This window comes from Aythya ferina (assembly GCF_964211825.1).
Source record: "Aythya ferina genome assembly, chromosome: 1".
In the NCBI taxonomy this organism is placed as follows: domain Eukaryota; kingdom Metazoa; phylum Chordata; class Aves; order Anseriformes; family Anatidae; genus Aythya; species Aythya ferina.
The window spans coordinates 176095035-176116170 of NC_140296.1; the positions used below are offsets into that span (position 1 = coordinate 176095035).

Sequence of the window (21136 nt, forward strand, 5' to 3'; positions counted from 1 at the left end):
ACACAGAGAAAATGAGATTTGCTAATAAATACGGCAAAGAAAGACACAGGATATAAGGGCATGAGCCAGAACAAGTTTGTCATTCTCATTTTTCAATACGTGCGCTCTAGCTCCCAGCTATTGTGTTAAAAAACAGACAGACATGGATTTTCTCATCGATCACAGTAACAAAGAGAACTACCTTCCCTCATTAACAGTCCACAGAGAAGACAGCACTGCATGTTCGTCTGAAGAAAGAGTTTAGGAAAGAGTCTATTGTCACATACTTGCAAAATACGGTCTCCTTCACGGATCCGTCCGTCTCTGGCAGCAATGCTGTTTGGATCAACCTGCACAGGACAATATTCAGTAACAGCAGATTAAAATATTTTTACCAGAAGCCAATCAGTGCTGCTGAATTTAATAAAGTGCCATTTTTACTCTGTACAGAGGTAATTTAAACCTTCCTTTACAGCCCTGTGAACTCAACCGTTTTTTAAATAATTGTATAATCTTGTTTCAGATAAAAGCCTAAAGACAGAAGGGGTCAGGAGCATATGATTTTCAGATTAATACTCTTCTATGCCACCATCAGGCATTAACCTTCAGCTGTCAGAGCACTAAGAATTAACAACAGAGTCCCTGTGCTCTTGAAGTTCACTATGGACTGAGGTTATTCTGCAGCAGCTGATACCTCCATACAAATGGGCCTGTATTTGGGAGAGAAGCAGGCTTATTTTTCTTGCATGAAAATATTTACTGTGAAATGATTGCTTCAGTTTTCAATCTGTTATTTCCTCTGGAATTTTGCAGTTCTCAAGGAAACAGGAAAAAAAGAAAAGGATTTATTTTGTATAGATCATTCACAGGTTCTGTATAAAGCTTCTGCTCTAAGCTAGTTAATTTTAATTTTTTTTAACCTAAATAGATATTTAGGGCTCTATTAACAGTTTATCAAAGTCACTATAGCTCATCTCTGAGCAATGACCTACTGTTCATTGCAGGGCAATACAATCTATCACCTTTCAGTTGATGGTTATCTTAAATCATTATTTTGCTTCATCATGCCATAAGCTATTTTTTCAAACCAAGCATTTGAGTTTAGCATCTGGTTTGCAGGTTACGTCCTCTACAGCTGTTAGGTATTATTTTCTTCTTGTGAACTGTCATAGAAAAAAAATGATTCCTAAATGTTTAATCAAGTACAAAAGACAACATAATTACATTCACTTTAAAAGGTCTGAGAAATTTCTACCATGCAGGAAAAACATCACATTTCAGATATAATTCTGGATTGTATTAGGAGGTTCCTGCATTTTCTTTCTCCTTACAAGGTCAAATAAACTTTAACAGCCACACCTATGTAACTGTTGAAAGACTTGTTCTTGGGTGGTTTTACATTAATTCCTTACTCTAGTTCCAGGGTTGTGCTTTTCAGCTTCTTTGGCATTGCTGCTAACCTGCAAATGAGTGACTTTTTCTTCATCCCTGTTTATTGTTAAGTAGGAGAAAACTCTCTACGGATTCACTTTGTCCATGATCTTCATTCAGAATTTGGTACATGTCGCAAAAGCGACAAAGTTTATGGGAATTCAGAATTCAAATTATTGGAAATCCAGTTCATTCAGGACAACCACCAGTGAGCCTGGGCTCACAAGAGTTCTGCTTTATCCAGGGAAACAACCCTCTTGGAGTCCCAAAGGTGGGACTCAAAGAGAATTAACTGGAAGCCTTCTGGACTGACACTGTGAAACACTAACACCTTGTGATATGTGCTGCATATCATGTTTTCCTAGTACATCAATGAAAAACGGAGGGATCCACCCATCTCAATATCCAGTACTCCATATTTTGTTTGACCAAAAATAAATACATAAATAAATATATATATATATATACATATATTAGGAGAGATCAGTCTTTCTGACATATTTCCCTCCCAGGCTACTCCCTTCATCCACCTGTGGCATGTCTGTGATACCATAACTGTACCGAAACCACAAATAATAGAATAAGGATTATCCACTGTTACGATTACTGAGGCTGTGGTGGGGGGATATGCAAGCAGGGTGTGGAGCAGGCTTTCACCTTAAAAACTCTGCCTACTTTCCCCCATAAAGGCAAATTTATTTCAAAATTCCAGCCGTGCTCAGGCTGCTTTACACTTCCCTAACTGTGATGTTTTAGTTAAAAGCATTCAGATTAGAGAAGTGCGCTAGTAATAATTACAGTACTTGGGCAACATAATTTAAACTGATAATCTAAATGAATTGGAAGTGACATGTGCTGGCTGCCAGCCGACATTTCTGCAGCCTGGTCACAGAGCACTTGCTCTCACATTTCCCGATGTGCTCCCTCCTCCTCAGTGCCGCGTCTTTACCTCACTGACATAGATCCCCGTGTCTTCCTCGTCGTCAGTTCTGTAGCAGACAGTCAGCCCCAGCTTCTCCTGGCTGCTAATGCGGCACAGCTCCACCTCCTACAAGAAAGCACATGGCCTCACATGATGTCTTTTGCCAAAGCTGGAAAAAATTACGTGGCACAAAGGAGTGCCGAGTCACCAACTCCCTCCTGCCCAGCCATGGAGAAGTGACAGTCCTTCCTCAGTATGGCAAACCTCATGCCTACACATCAAGATGTATCTGAGAAACAGCAGAAGTTTGTTGTAACTGCCCAGCCTCAAGACACATTATTTTGTGTGCTTCTTTTAGGGGGAAAAATACTCTGTGAATTAAGGAAATTCCAGTATATCACAGGTTCAAGCTATGCAGAAATCATTCAGGAAGATATGCCTAATTGAAAAATATGGATGTGCATTGATTTTGCAGGTCTTTTTTGCTTTTGGGTAATAGGAGCTGACTTACAGTATATTACATAGTCATTTCAGTCCTATCATGCCGATCATTGACTTATAGGATATAGAACAGGCTGGCTACATGTCAATCAATCCATCACACCACCAACACTCCTTTCCAACTGCAATCTAAAACATAAAGCAAAACCACAGCCTTCCATTAATATCATTATTTGTTCCCCAGCCAGCTTAGTGCCATACTTTCCTTGCAGAAGTTGTTAGGTAATAGAAGGATGCTTCAAGGAATCTCCTGTGGAGTTGAACAGCCATGGCATCCTCCTCAATTGTGAGATGATGTAGAAAACATATTTTTAGTGCCAGATGTCCCAGCAGTGGCGTCTCATGAAAAGTGCAAGTTTTAGGGCAGATGGCGCAATGATAACTACTACACACACCCATTTGAGTTAAGCATCTTTAGGGTTTCACAGGGGAATCATTCACAAAAATGGAAAGCTGCACTTGGTTTCAACACTGTGAAGCAAATAATTGCAATAAAGCACTATGAATCCTATAACACAGAGTATTAGCTTGGTTGCAAATGGAAAACTTCAGCTGATATGGGTATTTAAAAGGAATTTGTAGATGACATTTGGAGCTTAACAGCTTCTGCTTCTTATAACCATTAAAAAAAAAAAAACAAAAAAAAAAACAAAGAGAAAGAGAAAGAGAAAGAGAAAGAGAAAGAGAAAGAGAAAGAGAAAGAGAAAGAGAAAGAGAAAGAGAAAGAGAAAGAGAGAGAGAGAGAGAGAGAGAGAGAGAAAAGAGAGAGAGAAAAAAGAGAGAGAGAGAGAAAGAGACAATAGAATCCTTCACAATCCACTTTTCAGACTTGATACAGTGCAGAGTCACACATTCAGCAAGCATCAGGACAACCTCTCTAGCACAAGTCTCTCCCAGGGCACATGGGCACCACTGTGTCTGTTCTCTCCAGTTCTCCTGCAGCAGCAAACAGAGCCCAGTGCTGGGTTGTGGGGAGGGAAGATGTATCCCTTCCTGCCTGCAACAGCCATGCACCACAAGCACATACTTCTTCTGGTGTGGAAGAGGAAACATCTGAGGAAATACCAGAAAGCACTGCCACTCAGGTGTTGAATGTGTAAGTTAGTGATAGTGACTTGGCTGTGCCACAGGTCCAGTCTTTTCCTCAGACCTACACTCTGGTTCTCTGTTGTGATAAGGAGTTTGTCCCTCCCCATCATCTGAGATGTCAGAGAGATCAACATACAAATGGGCACACAGCAGGGAGGGCTTATGACTCTGCCCAGCGGATGTGTGGGGACCAAGCATCAAAACGCCACAATTTACTGAAAACCCCCCAGGTCACAGACTTAGGTTAGCCAACGAACCCCGTACAGTTTACATTTCACCAAGTGCACTGATGGGCTTGATCCCCTGCTCTCTCACCAATGCACAAATCTACACAGGTTCAGGACATGCATAAACTCTATAAACTTCCTGCTGGACTTTGAATATTCAATGTCTTAATGAGATACTAAGAAAGTGTTGAAAATACCATGAAATTTGTAGTATTCTTTAGCTTTTCATAAGTATGACAGACACTTTAAATAGCTTATCATGTGGTAGGAAGTGGAATTATTCGCCAGTACATGCTTTATACATGAAAGAAGTTTGAAAGAAGAAACATGGGACTGTATTTTATTAAGGAAGAGAATTACAGTGACCTGATTTTGGCATTGGGAGTGAAAATATGTATACTGAAGGGAGGCCTATTCAAAACCCATAATAATTGATGCCTCCGGAGGGAAAGAACACTTGACTAGAACTGTAATATTAGGGAGGAATTACAGTAACAAAACAGCTTCAATTACAGCAACAAGGTATACTTTTAAGGAATAAAGAAGCTTGCAGTCCCTTAGAGGCCTATAAGGAAGCCTAAATACACCATAAAGGGCTGAGACTGGGACCTTTAAATCAAGGCAAATGAGGAGCTGTTCATGAGCTGAAATCCATTGACTTTCATTGTCCTGCCAGCACCACCTCCCCTCTCCCTGCGCTGAGGCTGGTCAGGGACCCCGAGGACAGTTCTGAGTGTAATTTCTTCAGTCAGGAATGACCTTGATGGTCTTGTGGATGATTTGTCTCAAAATGTTTGTTATTATAAAGTTGGACAAATGTTTCAGGCCGCAAATGAGCTGAATCCTTTCAGCGTGTGCTGAGTCAATGAGCAGAATAATTTAACCATTTAGGGCATGAAAGTGAAGGAAAATGAGGGCAACTCTAGAGGCTCCATCCTGGGAATGAAGAAGGTTTGCTAAAACCCTCTCTGGGAACTGGCTGCTGACAAACACCAGTGACAAATATCCACTGACTGGCTATGCACAGTGCTTGCATTGCCACAGCCTTCATTTCTGTTCCCTGTAACAGAGCTCAGAGCTGAGATCCGTACTCAGTACTCTTGGGACTATTCCTTTCCTAAGTGACTGTGCGAGGTGTAGTTCGTTGACAGTGTGTGTGGCCACATACAAGCTGTAGATACCCACATTAGTTCTTGGGGACCAAAGCTAACTGCCTGATAAACATTTCAAGTTTTTCAGTCTAGACTCAAGAACACACTCAAGTAATATTTCATTCAGACTAAGGATGAAGTTGGATGAGGTCTCTTGCTTTGCACAGAAGCCATTCCAAATAAGTACCCTTTCTCCACTGCACATCTGCAGTACTGCAGTACAGAAACCTCAGGACATCTTTTTTATAGAGAACACAGCATATTCTGGTCACATTCGGGGCTAACAATATCTTTTAATAAAACACTACATCATCTCTAAGATCTAAAGTCCACAAGCCCAATCTTTAGCTGGTGGCTAACATACACATCTGAAACAACTTCAGGAGAACAATAGCAACAGAGACACGACAGAACCTGGACCATCATGGTCAGAAGCATTTGACATTTCATTTTGTGACAGATGTTTTCAAGGTGTTTTTTTTTGTTTGTTTGTTTGTTTGTTTGTTTGTTTTTTTTCCCTCCCTACTGGCCTTAAAAAAAAAGAAACAGTAATGATATTGTAAGGATGTGATCTCCTTTTAAATCCCTTTAGATACACACACATCTAGCCATTTTCTCCTGCTTCAGGTTTGGGGTTTTGTGTGTGAGCATGTAGGGACTGAACTGTCTTCAGATTTCAGCATTTTAAAAATCTGTGAGAAATAATATTTGGGGATTCATGAAGTGTGCTGACAGACAGATGGTGGAAAGAGAGGGACTGAGGAGAGCACTCAGGAGATGACAGCCTCCCCCTCTTTTGGGCACTCTGGGGGCAGCCGCCTCTCAACATGAAGGTATCCGCTGCCAAGTGACAGAAAGCAATGCCAAATTGCTAAATCTTTGACTTGCTGCTTCTTTCCTCTGTGTGGGCAGAACAATAACTCAGTGCTTTGCAATGGTGAAGACAATACTTTTAAGAAAATAATTCATGGCAAAATCCTTTAAAGATAGACATGGAAATTAGAATAAGAGAGGATTTAAATTTAGAAGGTAGTCCATTTCTTCAGACATCGAAAAGACAACAAAGGGTAGAGGTCATGCTCCTGAAGGACTGAAAACTAGTTATGTTGGTTGTTCTTTAAAGCAATGGATTAGTTAGTGGCTGTAGCCTCTGGCTCACAGTTAAAGGCCATCTTTTGCTTCAGTCATGGGAAAACCAGTTTACAGGCTGTCAGCTCCAGGAGACATAAGGCCAAACATGGAGCTGTCACCTCTTTGGGGTGGGAAAGCTAGGTTAATACCATCATTTCTCTCAAGTGGTAGAGAAGTAGGTTATAAATGTCACCTAACTGCCTGTTGGCTTCCTAGAATAGCTGAAAATGGTTAAGAAATATTAATGGAGACCTTGGTAAATGTTTGCATCAGTTTGAAGTTATATTAAGTCTTTCTACTAAAAGCTAGATTACAATGAATAAAGCTGACAGCCTGTTAGAAAGTGGTGCATGAACCCTTCATTGGCTTTTCTTGAAGAGCCCTTTGGGGGCAAAAACAACTCAGAACTCCTCACATTTTGCTGCCACATTCTGGAAAACAGATTACAGCCTAAGAGGGAGGTTGGTGAAGTTTCTTTTCACTGCACCCAGAAGATGTTGATGAGTTATCTATCCAATAACCCTATGCTGGAATAATTGCACACGTGGAAAGCTTACTTTGCCCCATTTTAACTTGCTGATCACTCTGCCTGTGGCATCTGGGAGGCCATGCACATCTTGGAATCCTCCTGACTTCCTGTCAGGATTGTTTACTCCCTGTTAAACCCATTTATACTGTGGCTGAGCTCTGCTCCTGCCTCACCACTGCCTGTCAGCCCCTCTCATCTCCATTCATCCTGTTCCATCCCGTCACGGCACTCCCTCCACAGACACAACCCTCTGTCCTCACCCTCAAAGCCTGTCTCTGTTCGCTCTTTTCCAAAGTGATCCCTCACCTGTATTTGCACAGGCAGCAGCTTCACTCACCCTTTTCTCCCATTTCCTCCCAGGCATTTCCAATCTCAGTAAATGCCCATATTCACATAGCCCCTGCATCACCTTCTTTTTACTGTCACATTATAAACCATTCTGTTATCACGCCTATAAAAATCTGTAAAGTAATTACTGACTGGTAAGCAAGAAATCCCATCTACTAAAGTGACTGCTTCACTATGTATAAATCATACATACAGCTCAGCACTACTGAAATTAGGAGCTGGACTTGATGATCATTGTGGGTCCCTTCTTATCCCTAACTTGGGATGTTCTATGGTTCTATGAAGCAACTTATTACTGCTGCCACTTTGTTCTCTTTCCTTTCTCTCAGCCTCCAATCCTTCATTTGCCCGTCTTCTTACACTTCTGTGTGCTGCTAAATCAAACAAGAAATTAGAGCTTAATATAAATTAGTTACAATGGATGGCAAGCTATCCTTTTTCCATGGTTGGAGCTTCTTAAACCCCATAAATAAGTACTTCCAGTGTTTGGAAGCAACTGGGTGGTCTTGAAGTTTGGAATAAACTTGAGATCTGACATGTCCCCCACCAAGAACTGGAGGAGAATGAGTGGATTTGGGGAATTGCTGACACTCTTTGTGATAGTATCACTTGTGTTAAATTTGACCTACTGCATCCACAGAATGAGTAAAGACATTGACTGAGTTCTTTACAAAGAACTACAGCTCTTGGACTGCTCTGGTACAAAGGAGGTTTAAGAAGAATAACACTACCCTAACTCTAAAGGGTTTACCGTCCAGTTGATGGACCCTATAATATTGTCTTGTCTCATTTTTTGTCCATTTTTCATTTCCATCCACTCATGACTTTCTGACTGTGAAATTCACTAAGACCAGTTTGCTGTATTTACTGTAGACTATTTTAACTAAGAAGACTTAATCATTTATTCAACATTATCTTATAGTATGACAAATGGAAACACTACATTTAGCTACCTCATATCCAAACATCATATCCAAACATCATGGTGTCCTAGGAATGGAAGTTTCCAGATACTACGTAGACCAAAAAAAAAAAACAACAAACAAACAAACAAACAAACAAGATCCCCTTTACAATTTCTTTGTATAAGGAAACATGCAGACCCATTTCCAGAATTTAAACTTTTTCTTTTTTTTTTTTTTTTCCCCTGAAAAATCACTGTATGCATTTTAGATTACTGGACACATTTGAAATTCTTACCATTCTTACCTGGAAGATGTTTTATACTGGGGAAAAGAATTTTCCCTACTTTCTCAAATTCACCATCATTTTGAAAAATATTTATAGTCTTTCCTTGTAGGATGCACTTTTCATTGGTTTCCAAAAGTTTTCTAAGTCTTAAACAAAAGCTTTGATGAATCAGAAATTCTCACAACATTAGCATTTCCTGATATAAGTTCAAAAATCAATAATGCATGGAACATAGCATTAAATATTAATAAAGTTCAATAACTTAAATACAAATCTTAGAGACTAATTTGGAATCTATTCCATGTTCATTTGTAACTGCTTTGGTGTAGGCGCTTCACATAGCTTTTTGTGACTTGTTTTCTTCATCTATGGAAACAGACTGTGATGCAAACAGCACAAGGATAGTATAACATAAAGAAATAAATTATTACAGAGTGTTTGGGAAGCATTGTAGTAATAGTATAAATACTCAATGTCCTTCCAGTATTCCCTGGCTGCATAGCAATTGTTGCACACTATTAGAAGGAACAAGAGACTATCAGAATTGTATCAGCTATTGTGGTCCCCTCACCTGTACGGTATAACTGAGTAGCACATCCTTTGAACACTGCTAACACCATTAGAGGGGGCAGCATGGAATCAAAATACAACACCCGCAAAATGCTTGTGATCATTTCAGTTAATTTTTAAGTCCTCCTTACAATGAAGAAATTACCTCACTGACAATATGTAGTCAAATATGAAATTAATTTTAATCAGTGTTATGCTTTACAGTAATGGGAGGGCTGACTTTGAGCTGCTCAGGACACTGGTTGGTGGAGTCCCTTGGGAGGCGGTTCTGAAGGGCAGAGGGGTCCAGGAAGGCTGGGCGCTCTTCAAGAGGGAAGTCTTAATGGCGCAGGAACGGTCTGTCCCCACGTGCCCAAAGACGAGCTGGCGGGGAAGAAGACCGGCCTGGCTCAACAGAGAATTGTGGCTTGATCTTAGGAGGAAAAAGAGGGTTTATAAGCTTTGGAAAAGTGGGCAGGCCACTAAGGAGGACTTTAAAGAAGTAGCGAGGCTGTGCAGGGACAAAATTAGGAAGGCCAAAGCTCATCTGGAGCTCAATCTGGCTACTGCCGTTAAAGATAACAAAAAACGTTTCTATAAATACATCAACACAAAAAGGAGGACTAAGGAGAATCTCCATCCTTTACTGGATGCGGGGGGAAACTTAGTTACAAGAGATGAGGAAAAGGCGGAGGTGCTCAATGCCTTCTTTGCCTCAGTCTTTAGCGGCAATACCGGATGTTCTCTGGATACCCAGTACCCTGAGCTGGTGGAAGGGGATGGGGAGCAGGATGTGGCCCTCATTATCCATGAAGAACTGGTTGGTGACCTACTACGGCACTTAGATGTGCACAAGTCGATGGGGCCAGATGGGATCCACCCAAGGGTACTGAGGGAACTGGCAGAGGAGCTGGCCAAGCCACTGTCCATCATTTATCAACAGTCCTGGCTATCAGGGGAGGTCCCAATCGACTGGCGGCTAGCAAACGTGACGCCCATCTACAAGAAGGGCCGGAGGGCAGACCCAGGAAACTACAGGCCTGTCAGTTTGACCTCAGTGCCAGGAAAGCTCATGGAGCAGATCCTCCTGAGAGTCATCATGCAGCACTTGAAGGGGAAGCAGGCGATCAGGCCCAGTCAGCATGGCTTTATGAAAGGCAGGTCATGCCTGACGAACCTGATCTCCTTCTATGACAGAGTGACGCGCTGGGTGGATGAGGGAAAGGCTGTGGATGTGGTCTACCTTGACTTCAGCAAGGCTTTTGACACCGTCTCCCACAGCATTCTCCTCAAGAAACTGGCTGCTCTTGGCTTGGACTGGCGCACGCTTCGTTGGGTTAGAAACTGGCTGGATAGCCGGGCCCAAAGAGTCGTGGTGAATGGAGCCAAGTCCAGTTGGAGGCCAGTCACTAGTGGCGTCCCCCAGGGCTCGGTGCTGGGGCCAGTCCTCTTTAATATCTTCATCGATGATCTGGACGAGGGCATCGAGTGCACCCTCAGTAAGTTCGCAGATGACACCAAGTTAGGTGCGTGTGTCGATCTGCTTGAGGGTAGGAAAGCTCTGCAGGAGGATCTGGATAGGCTGCACCGATGGGCTGAGGTCAACTGCATGAAGTTTAACAAGGCCAAGTGCCGGGTCCTGCACCTGGGGCGCAATAACCCCAAGCAGAGCTACAGGCTGGGAGAGGAATGGTTGGAGAGCTGCCAGGCAGAGAAGGACCTGGGAGTGATGGTGGACAGTCGGCTGAATATGAGCCAGCAGTGTGCTCAGGTGGCCAAGAAGGCCAACGGCATCCTGGCTTGTATTAGGAACAGCGTGACCAGCAGGGCTAGGGAGGTGATCGTCCCCCTGTACTCAGCTCTGGTGAGGCCGCACCTCGAGTACTGTGTTCAGTTTTGGGCCCCTCGCTACAAGAAGGACATCGAGGTGCTTGAGTGGGTGCAGAGAAGGGCGACGAAGCTGGTGAGGGGCCTGGAGAACAAGTCCTACGAGGAGCGGCTGAGGGAGCTGGGCTTGTTCAGCCTGGAGAAGAGGAGGCTCAGGGGCGACCTTATCGCTCTTTTTAGGTACCTCAAGGGAGGCTGTAGCGAGGTGGGGGTTGGCCTGTTCTCCCACGTGCCTGGTGACAGGACGAGGGGGAATGGGTTTAAGTTGAGCCAGGGGAGTTTTAGGCTAGATGTTAGGAAGAACTTCTTCACTGAAAGGGTTGTGAGGCACTGGAACAGGCTGCCCAGGGAAGTGGTGGAGTCACCATCCTTGGAAGTCTTCAAAAGACGTTTAGATGTAGAGCTTAGGGATATGGTTTAGTGGAGGGCTGTTAGCGTTAGGTTGGAGGTTGGACTCGATGACCTTGAGGTCTCTTCCAACCTAGAAAATTCTGTGATTCTGTGATTCTGTGATTCTGTAATGGAAATATGATATTTTAAAACCTGTTATTCATAGTTCAGGGATTGTATTTTTCTGACGTGTTAAGTTGGAGAATCCTAAACACATTCTGTTTATGACACAGTTGAATATTTCATCTCTTAGCATTAACTACCATCTACCCTGTTCCACTGAACTCCATTACCTTTAGTTGAAAATGCTCGTTATATGTTCTTTAAAAACCTGTAAAAGTCTGCAAAACCAAAACACTGTGCTCCTGTTCTCTCTTCCTTCTCTCCTTGGAACAACTATTTCTGAATGGGGAAAAAAAAAAAAAAAGCGGAAGTTTTGGTATTTACAAGAATGAAATCTCCAGGTTTTAAATTAGGAGCCAACTCAACACTACATATATAGCTTTTAGAAAGGGAAGTCGCTACAGCCTGTGGGAGGATTCCTACTTCACCAGAAGAAAGATAAAAAGCTGTCAGTCTTTTTGAAAAAGTCCTTGTGTGGTGAAACATATGATAGAATTGAGATATATTTTATCCTAAAATGTATGAAAAAGCTGAGTCTTGGCACAAATCTTTAAAGTAGCTGACAAATTCCAAATTCAAGCCCACAATAAAATAACATGTACTAAAACAGTAGAACTCAGAGTCAGGCAGTACATGGAGGTCTCTGTGGGGTCAGCAGTTTTTCTGTATGGTAGGATGATTATTAGTATCTCTTGGATCGAAATAAGATTACAAAATGTTACTAGTTGCTATTATTGCAATATCAGAGAAAAAAATATATATATATTCATAGCCACCCAGGACAATACAGGTATCACCAATTAGTGAATTATTGCCCATCTCTAAATTGCAGCAAGTGGCCACGTGCATATTCTCAAGCAACTCTAGGTGTGAACTGAAACACCTTTATGTTTTATCCTCTTACAGACCATTATCAGGCAGAGCTCCAAAGGGTTTACACAATTTATCTCACAGCTGGGATGACCTAAAAGTTTGCAAATGCTAAATTAACAAGGTTTAGCTGACAGTTTATCTTGTTTCCTCATTTTTTTTTTCATAAGCATCTGTAAAGTTGTATCTCAGTACCAGGCTAGTTATTCTACATTGTACCCTTGATTTTACCTTCAGAAGAAATCAAGGCTTATTGAACGCAATGAGTACGCCCAATATCTGATAACCCCAGGTGAAGGAGGGTAGTATTTTCCATAAATTTTAAGAACAAAAACAATGTAATTGAACAAAATAAGAAAATATATGTCTCTATCTCTGCTTTTCCTTTTCATCTGTAGTAATATCCAAGTAACTGTTTTAATGTTCATTTTGTTAATGGCGTAATTAACAGAATGATTAACTGAATGAATGAAGCAGAAAAGACCAAGAACAGAGTACTTACAGAACAGATCAATGAAGAATTAACTGAGAAAGTACATTAAGGTCTGACTTATTTTAATAAACTGTTTATACCTAAAAAAAAAAAAATAAAAAAAAAATCATCTGAAATAGTGTCATTCTTCTGAAGCATCAAACAGAAGTGCAAAGGGACTACAGGCACCTTAAAATTAAAGTTCATTCTTCAGTATCTTCCTGTGCTGACATCTTTATGGGTGAGATCAACATCCAGTTTATACGCACAGTTGAATTGTGGCTGCTCTTTACACTTTCAGTCAGGGTTACTATAAGAAGGTCATCCTAGCAAAGTCAGATTGATTTTATCAGCTTCTTTCTAGTTGTTTCCGTAAACTATGGAAACCAAGAAAAGCCTGCTCCTAGTCTCATTATTTTGTTTAATAATCCCATTTTAGCACTTTATATTTCATTCCTAGGAATGATGGTGAGCACCCAGACATTTATCAGGCAGAGCTCAAAATGGCAGAACATCCTGGCACTCTATCAACAATCATATTCACTTTCTTGGTTTTATTCTCCATGTAGATAGAGGGATACACCTTATCCAGACTGCCAAATCACCAGTCATTTATGTTGCTACCTTCTATAATATTTAATCTTCATAATGCCCCACACTTTTCATCACTGGCACAATCGTGCTCATGAAATAAAAATAAATAATACCAGAGTTATCCTTCTATTCTTACAGGAACAGGCTAACAGTTCAATCTAATGAAGTCCTAGGAGGGTGAAGTGCTAACAGTGGAGCTTCTACAAAGAAAATTTAACTCAAGTTCAGAAGCGATGAGAATGGTATTACATGTTACATAAAAGCATATGTTGCAAGTGACTGTAGGTATAAAAAAGAGGAAACAACAGCCTGGGTTTGCAAAAACAACAACAACAAAAAGCCCCAGCAGTAGAATATATGGTGTTCTTCAGAGTTTCTTTTAAAATGCCTTTTATTTTACCTCTGAATTTGTTCCATGCAACAGGAAATGTGACTGTCACATACAATCAATCAGGGTATGGACAACAGGTAAGACTATACTCTTAAAAGAGAAGCTTGGTGTTTCAAAGAAGTATGACGTTATACTTCCCCAAATCATGTTTCCATCTTTCTTAGTTACGCAGGTTTAACAGCAACATCTCTTAACAATGACCAGAAGTAAGTTTATGAAAGTCTGAAAAAGATGTGCAAATCCTAGTATCACTAGAAATCATCAATTATATTAAATACTATGTTTTTTTCCCCTCAAGGGCTACTAATCCCTGTTTAGATGAAGAGAGCCTGTGGTGCCACCAAAATTCAATTAACAAAGCAATTTCTTTTTAAGTTAGTTATTTTGTATTCAGATTTGAGAGGTGTTAAATATTTAATTGTTTACATGTATCTTCAAGTGTCTGTGTGGAGGGGAGTGGGTCTGTTTATTCATGTGTATAGATATAGTTAAATACTGTGTGCATACCTGTATCTATGCATGTGTGTATATGTACCTATGTAAGTAGGTGCCAGGCAGGTCAGTCACGCTGCAGAAGAATCTCCCTTAGCAATCATCAAACAATTCATTAAGAGCATGATTGCCGCTCCTAAAAAATGTAGATATATATTTCACATCTATAGTGAGAACACAAAGTGTCTGATGATCCCACAGTTTACAAAACCAGAGCAGAGACATTTACAGCCATCTTGGGACTATACTTTTGAATGGTAAACCATATGGAAACCAATTATTTATTAATAACAGCAATAGCAGAAATAGCAAAATGAAACAAGAATTTTTAGTCTGCTGAAAAAGTTCACCTGCCAAAAGCTACATCAGTAAAACAAAAAAAACCTCTTAACTTCACCTCCCCGATACCTGTGTGTATAGCATGGGCTATGATAAAGAAACAGCTCACAGGAGAGATTGTATAAAAGAAATGGCTATGACTGCAGCTTTCTTAAGTGCACTAGTAAAAAAAGATCAAAAATGCCTGGGATTCTGGGACTGCCAGACTGAAGGCAAGCTATATAGCAGGCAAACAAAGGCTTCATAGACCTGGGAACTATCACAAGACCATCAAGAGTTACGCTTCCTTGTCAAAAGGATTTTCCAGGAAATATGTTAATGCCTATGTAGCGGAGGCTAATTGTAGGATATGTAGCAGAAGTATTCAGAGTGAAGCAGTGTGTAATTAAACTGCCCTCCACTTCACATGTCACTGCAGGATCCTCTTGCATTTTTTCCACAAATAATAAACTTATATCTAAATGTTTGTGGATTTAATTTACAAACACTGACCACTTCCACTGGAGAAAGAATGCTTTCATCAAAAAAGCTAAGCTCTTACCTCCTCAGGCACCTTCACCATGGCAGGTAATAAGCATCACAGGATTTTAGCAGATTACATTTCAGTTTTAGAAGCTATTTTGTAAATGAAAATGGAGATTTGGTAAAGATCAAGATTTTGCTTTTAAAGCTACTGATGTTCTTGACTTGTGAAAAGAACCTAAAGAAGTAAGTTCTTTTTTCCTTCTCTAACACTCCCAGTGTGTTCTTTTATGCAGATTTTACATAGACAGGCACATCCACAATGTACTTGGGGGCTATTTGGATGGAAATAGAAAAGCTATGGAGCAAGACAGAGCCAGCCTAGATGTAAACAAGCTGGAACTGCTGGCAGCTGTGCTGTTACAAATAAAATTGCATTCCCCACTGTCTTCTCACTTATCAATTTTGACAGAAGACCGTCCTGACTTCTCATAAACAGCATCGAAAAGGACAAATCACATTGGGTGTCAGATTTGCCAGAATGGATTTGGTTGGTAGCTTACCACAAAGAAACAGAGGGTTATCTCCATTCCACATGGTGGGGAGAAACAATGCTCTGTCCAAGGGGTGGGGGCTCTACTTTCTAGGATAAGGTCTCATTTAATCCTCATTTTTTCAAAGTCTGTTTTAGATTTGAGAATCTATGATATGAGATTTGTTTACATCAAAGCAGAAAGGAAAAATATCAGCAAGCATTTCTCAAATGCATAATACAAACGCAAATACAACATAGATTGAGAAATATTTAAAAACAAAATTACTTTCCTGCTGATCCCTCCTTTATAGCTACACTTAGAGCCACATGCTGCTTTGTATCCAGACAAAGAATGTTCTGGGACAGCAGGATGTTGTTGACAATGATACCATTGTTAAAAAAAAAAAAAAAAAAAAAAAAAAGAGAGTAGTAGCAGAAACAAACAAACAAACAAACAAACAAAAAACAGAATTAGCATGCTGATGTATAGGCACCTAATAATAAAATATCATCTTGCAACTGTGGAAGCAGAATTTGGCCCTGTAGTTGACGAATCCTTTGACAATGAAGTTCCACTGGATACGGCAATTCCTTCTCCCCTTGCAGCTCCGGAGGGTAAATATTTGTGCATACTGCACTCCTATGCAGCAAACCAAACAACAGAGTAACTTAAGGCACATCAAGCCTGCTGGTACATATTCAAAATGTCCGATGCGAGATGATCAGTAGCAGTCTGATGTTCATGAGTGGGAGGGGGAAGACACCCAAGTGTCAGCTGAGACTCCCAATGGGTGAGGACAGGGGGCGGACAGCAGTCGCAGAGCAGATGGGGCCATGGGCTGGATGAAAGATGGAGCTGGAGGGCACCATGAACGTGAGAAACCTTTGATCACTGCTTCATGAACAAATTTAGCATTGCCGTGGGAGGAAGGGTATAAGCATATGGGGATGAGATAAACACAGTATCTAATTCTGTGGGCCTCCCAGTCTTAGTATGGCCTTTCTGACTTGCTTCTAACGGATATTTTAAGCCTTGAGCTTAAAGACACGTGGTGGACTTTACAGTGACTGTATCTCATAAGGAAGTCAAAGAGGAAAAAGCAAATGAAAAAACAAACCCTTTACAGATTATAAACTTCCTGCCTGTAAAAGGCACAACAGCTGTCAGTATATCCTCCAGTAAGTCACAAACATCCACTTGAGCTTCAGTTTTCCCCCTCAGCTAGCATGCATAAATACCAAACCTTCAGATCCTTGTCAAAAGACAAATCAAAAAATCAACTCTTATAGGAAGGATTAAACATAAAATATACTACTACTATACTACTACAAAAAAAAAAAAAAAAAAAAAAAAAAAAAAAAGCTATTATCTAAATGATCATACTTACTGAAAGGTCAAATGTCCTCAGCTTATTTTGTTATTTTAAACAAGTCATGATCATCTTACTTTTCCTCCTAAATCTTTTACCTCCCTATTCATTCTCTTTGTTTCTGTTCTTTGCCCATGGCACAGTTTGAATGCTAACTCAATTAATGCTAAGTAGAAATACTTAATGATATGCATATATTTTCCTATGTTATATTTGTATAAATGTTTTCACCTGCTTGAGAGCCAACACCCCTTCTGGTATGTTCTGTACTTGAGAAAAGCATGAATTCTTGCTTCCTAGCAAAGAGATCCATGATGAACTGCTTAGATATGGCATTTCTCAGTAGTCAGCCTTGGTCTTCACTTTCAGTCTTTCACTCAATAAATGTGTGAAGTTGCAAGGATATGAGAAGAGTTTAAAGTATAATTAACTAGCTGATGATATGCAGCTAAGGGTTTCCTTTTCACTGATCTTAGATTCTACATTCTCACTTTCTTCTCCTTGAACAAAGTAGGTGGGAATAACACAGATGACAGAAACTGAACCTTATGGTAAAATGAGATAAGCAGACGGGAGTAGTAGCTATTCCATTGTGCAGTGTGTGTGAACATACTAAAATGTCACACTGGCTTGCAGACTCCATATTCCAAATAAGACGTTTGCTTTTGGACAATTTTGATGAAAATAAAAGAAGGAGATTTATTATTAAATATATTAGAAGAAAAAAAAAATCTCATTTTTCATTACAGCTCTTATCCTGACCTCCATATTGAAACTCCTTGGCTTTCAATATCAAAAAATAAAAGGCTCAGCTAAGAAATCAGAAAGATTTCAGCTACGAAAACTAACAAATTCAAACTTTACCAGTCAAATTTAGGGATTGGGGGCTTTCCAGATATTGCTCCCAGATCTGTTTTCCAATGTAAACGGCTTTGAGCCATTTACATGAAATGTTTGAGCAGACCTTCTCTTGGTTATCAGATGGGAATATAGCACTCTACATCGGGATAGAAATCCATTAACTAATTATGTGGATGGAGCACATCTCTGATGAGGGGAGGCTGGGAGAACCACATTCAGTTAGGCTTATAAAAAGAAGGGTCTCCTTAATAAGGAGGTCTTATTGCTTCCTTCAAGTAGCAAATACAAGAGTCCAGGCAATTTACGAGCACTCTTCCTGGAGGTGCACAGTGACAGACATAGGGGACAACAGACAAGTTGCTACGCATGAAATTTCAGTTAGATATCAAAAAAAGTACTTCTTATCATGAGGGTAGCAAAACACTGGAAAGAGTTGTCCAGAGACATAGAATCTCCACTTTTAGATATATTCTGATTTCAGCTGGATGACAGCTGAGCAGTATGGCCTAAACTGGTCCTTGTTTCAGCAGGGGTTTGGACTACGTGGTCTCCTTGTTTAGGTACTCCATAGTTCTGTAGATTCTCAAGTGTATATTATAAACTATAGGACCAACAATATCACCTATATAATCAACATCCACATCTTTGCCCCTCTAGGATAGGTTCTCTTTGCAATTTCTGATCTTGCCTTAAATAAGGGTCTTTGAAAGCAACTTAGAAATTTAGTGGTGATGTTTCCTGAGGGGAATGGAACCATGTGAGCATATGGCATCAGTGCTAAAATCTTTGCAGTGGCTTCTACATTTCTGTTTACCGTTCATGAAGATTTAAGTCAGGATGGGATCCAATACATGCTAAAGCTCTATGTACTTTGAAACCAGCCTTAGCACTTGAGATCTTCAGATATATCCTTCTCTGTCCACAAATGCCCTCTTTGATACATATATTGATCTTCTCAGGAGAAGATCCCCATGTCTGGAATTTTCCTGACTCTAGTGATATAAAAGTATTCAAATCTGAGAAGCTTTGAGGGGTAGAGGAAAACCTTTTGAAAGTTAGGATTATGGTAAGATCAGGAACTTCACACGTGCAGTAGATAACTTACCCTTCCAAAAAAAAAACAGATATGCTGCAGCTGTTTCTAAACCAAACTCCCAGCAATCCTAAGTGTATTAAAGAGCCCCTTAATAGTTCAGAGCTCTTTCTAAGCTGTAGCAGGTGCTTTTTGCTAACAGACAAACCTTAGATACACAAAGTTCAGAGGTTTATGGATTGACATAGCTGCAGTTCAAATCAGCTGAGAATCACTTGGTAAAATTAGCTTTCACTTTTCACAATAAATTTCACTTATTGCAGGTAAAGTCATACTTTATTTTTGTTTTATTTCAAAATATTACTGCCTAGCACTTGGCTCTGTAAGCATCATTATTGCTGCTGCCTGCCTGCTTTGGGCTTGAGACGTGTCACAAGATTTATCTGCCTCATCAGCACTTTCTAAACATCCAGGCAGCCAATCAAAATGGGGAGGCATAACAGATGTGCTAACATCTGCTGCAGCAAACATTTATCTGGACAGCAGAACACATTGTTGTAGATTCAAACTCCAAACTAGTTACAATGCTACACATATGGACATCCTTGATCTACAACTGTGTGAAGGCTATTTTGAAATATTAATTAAAAACAAGTTGAAAATATTATTTTTCCATTTTAGACAGCTGTGAGAAATACACTTTCCTGTAATTCAGTTTATGCTTTTCCAGTACAATAAATGCAAAATACCATGAAAAAAAAGCTAAATTTTAAGTTGAACTAATAAAATTAGATATTCTTAGAAAACACAAAGCTAAAATTCCACCTACATACATATTAAAATATGTATAGTTAAAACATGCAATTTTTATATAAATCAAGCACATGAAGTGATATGTGCCGACTTTAAAAACACATTTTCATTTTCCTGGCACCAAAACGAGGTCTATGGGCACCATATCGCACCATATCCATGCTGAGTTTCAGCTGTTCAGACTTCTGTTACCCGTGGAAATGTCCTCCATCCCCAAACACGTACTTGCATAGATTGACAAAATCATGAGATGAAATACAAAGCAAATTCATCATCTGCTTTTTTGATGCACAATACAGTCTCACCTGTGTTCCTGCTCACCAAACCATGCCCTCCAGGAATGACTATCACATTCTCTTTGAAGAGCTGCCTCATTAAATAAAAAAGCAAACTTCCAGAGAAAAGACCTTGCCTGCTTTTTGATTTCTCCTCAGAAGGCCCAGCATGCATAATACTCAAACCTTGTTTAAAGTCCATTTTCCTGTAAAAGGTTCCCATCTTACTAGAGGGATTTGGTCCTTGCTTCTTGTGCTCTTGAAGTTCCTAAGATACTATGCTTTAAAAGAGTGACATTATAAGTAATATACAAAAGAAATTGTTTTCTCCTGTCCTTTGTCTGTATAGCCAGATTCCATGTTTCCAAGACATACTACACACACATTCAAACAGGAAGAATATGAAAAATAGCATTAATAAAAGTCTTAGAAATGTTTTCACTGTAAAGCATATATGCAAGTATGTGGTATAATGCTATAAAAACTGTCTACACAAAACACTTATCCAAAACAGAAGATTTATAACCCACAGATTTCCATAAATATGAAAATACTGCCAGCACCTTCTTCTTCCTTCACTGAGTGAAAAACACATGCCATATGTTGTAATGTTGCCCAACAATAAAGTGCTGCTGAACTAAGCTCACTTTTCTTCATTTTCAAGGGAAAACACAAGCCCTGACAACAAGGAAGAATTTTTATTAGCTTTCAGGTGAAGTGAGGAGTAATGCTGTGTTTGTTTTATGAAATCATGAAACAAAATGAATATCAGTGACTTGATATATTTTCCTCTTGTTTTAAAACACAGGAAATGGTAATAACTTTGATAAATTTGCCCATGTCAGTTTTGCGTCTTTTTCACGCTGTTCTCTCATGATGCTGGGGACAAAATTCAAGCCATTAAATTGGGATATTCATTACTTATGGGAGGTGAGATAACAGCAACTTCATCTGCTTTGAATGTCAGATTTTTGTGATGAGATACAGTAACATACTCAAAATTAACAAACAACTATGGCAGAAACTACCCTGATATCCTCCTCCATCTAAATGATCATATGACTAAAAAGAAGAGTGATTTAATGAAAAAGAAAAAAAAAAGAAAAAAGAAAAAAAGAAAAAAAAAAAGCATTAGAAGTAAAGACTCTTGTGTTTTACTGCCAGTTCTGTCACTGACTGAC

The 21136-nt window shown here is 39.8% G+C and overlaps 1 protein-coding gene across 2 annotated transcripts in view; it reads right to left on the bottom strand.

The window, feature by feature from the left end:
• Positions 1-21136, bottom strand: part of PDZRN4 (PDZ domain containing ring finger 4) — a gene marked incomplete at its 5' end in the record, with an annotated part of 245855 nt that overhangs the window by 15393 nt on the left and 209326 nt on the right. For both annotated transcript variants that reach the window (XM_084519274.1, XM_084519275.1), the window contains 2 exons: positions 267-329; positions 2360-2458. In XM_084519274.1, coding sequence (XP_084375400.1) covers positions 267-329; positions 2360-2458 — 162 coding nt within the window. The remainder of the gene's footprint in view (positions 1-266; positions 330-2359; positions 2459-21136) is intronic.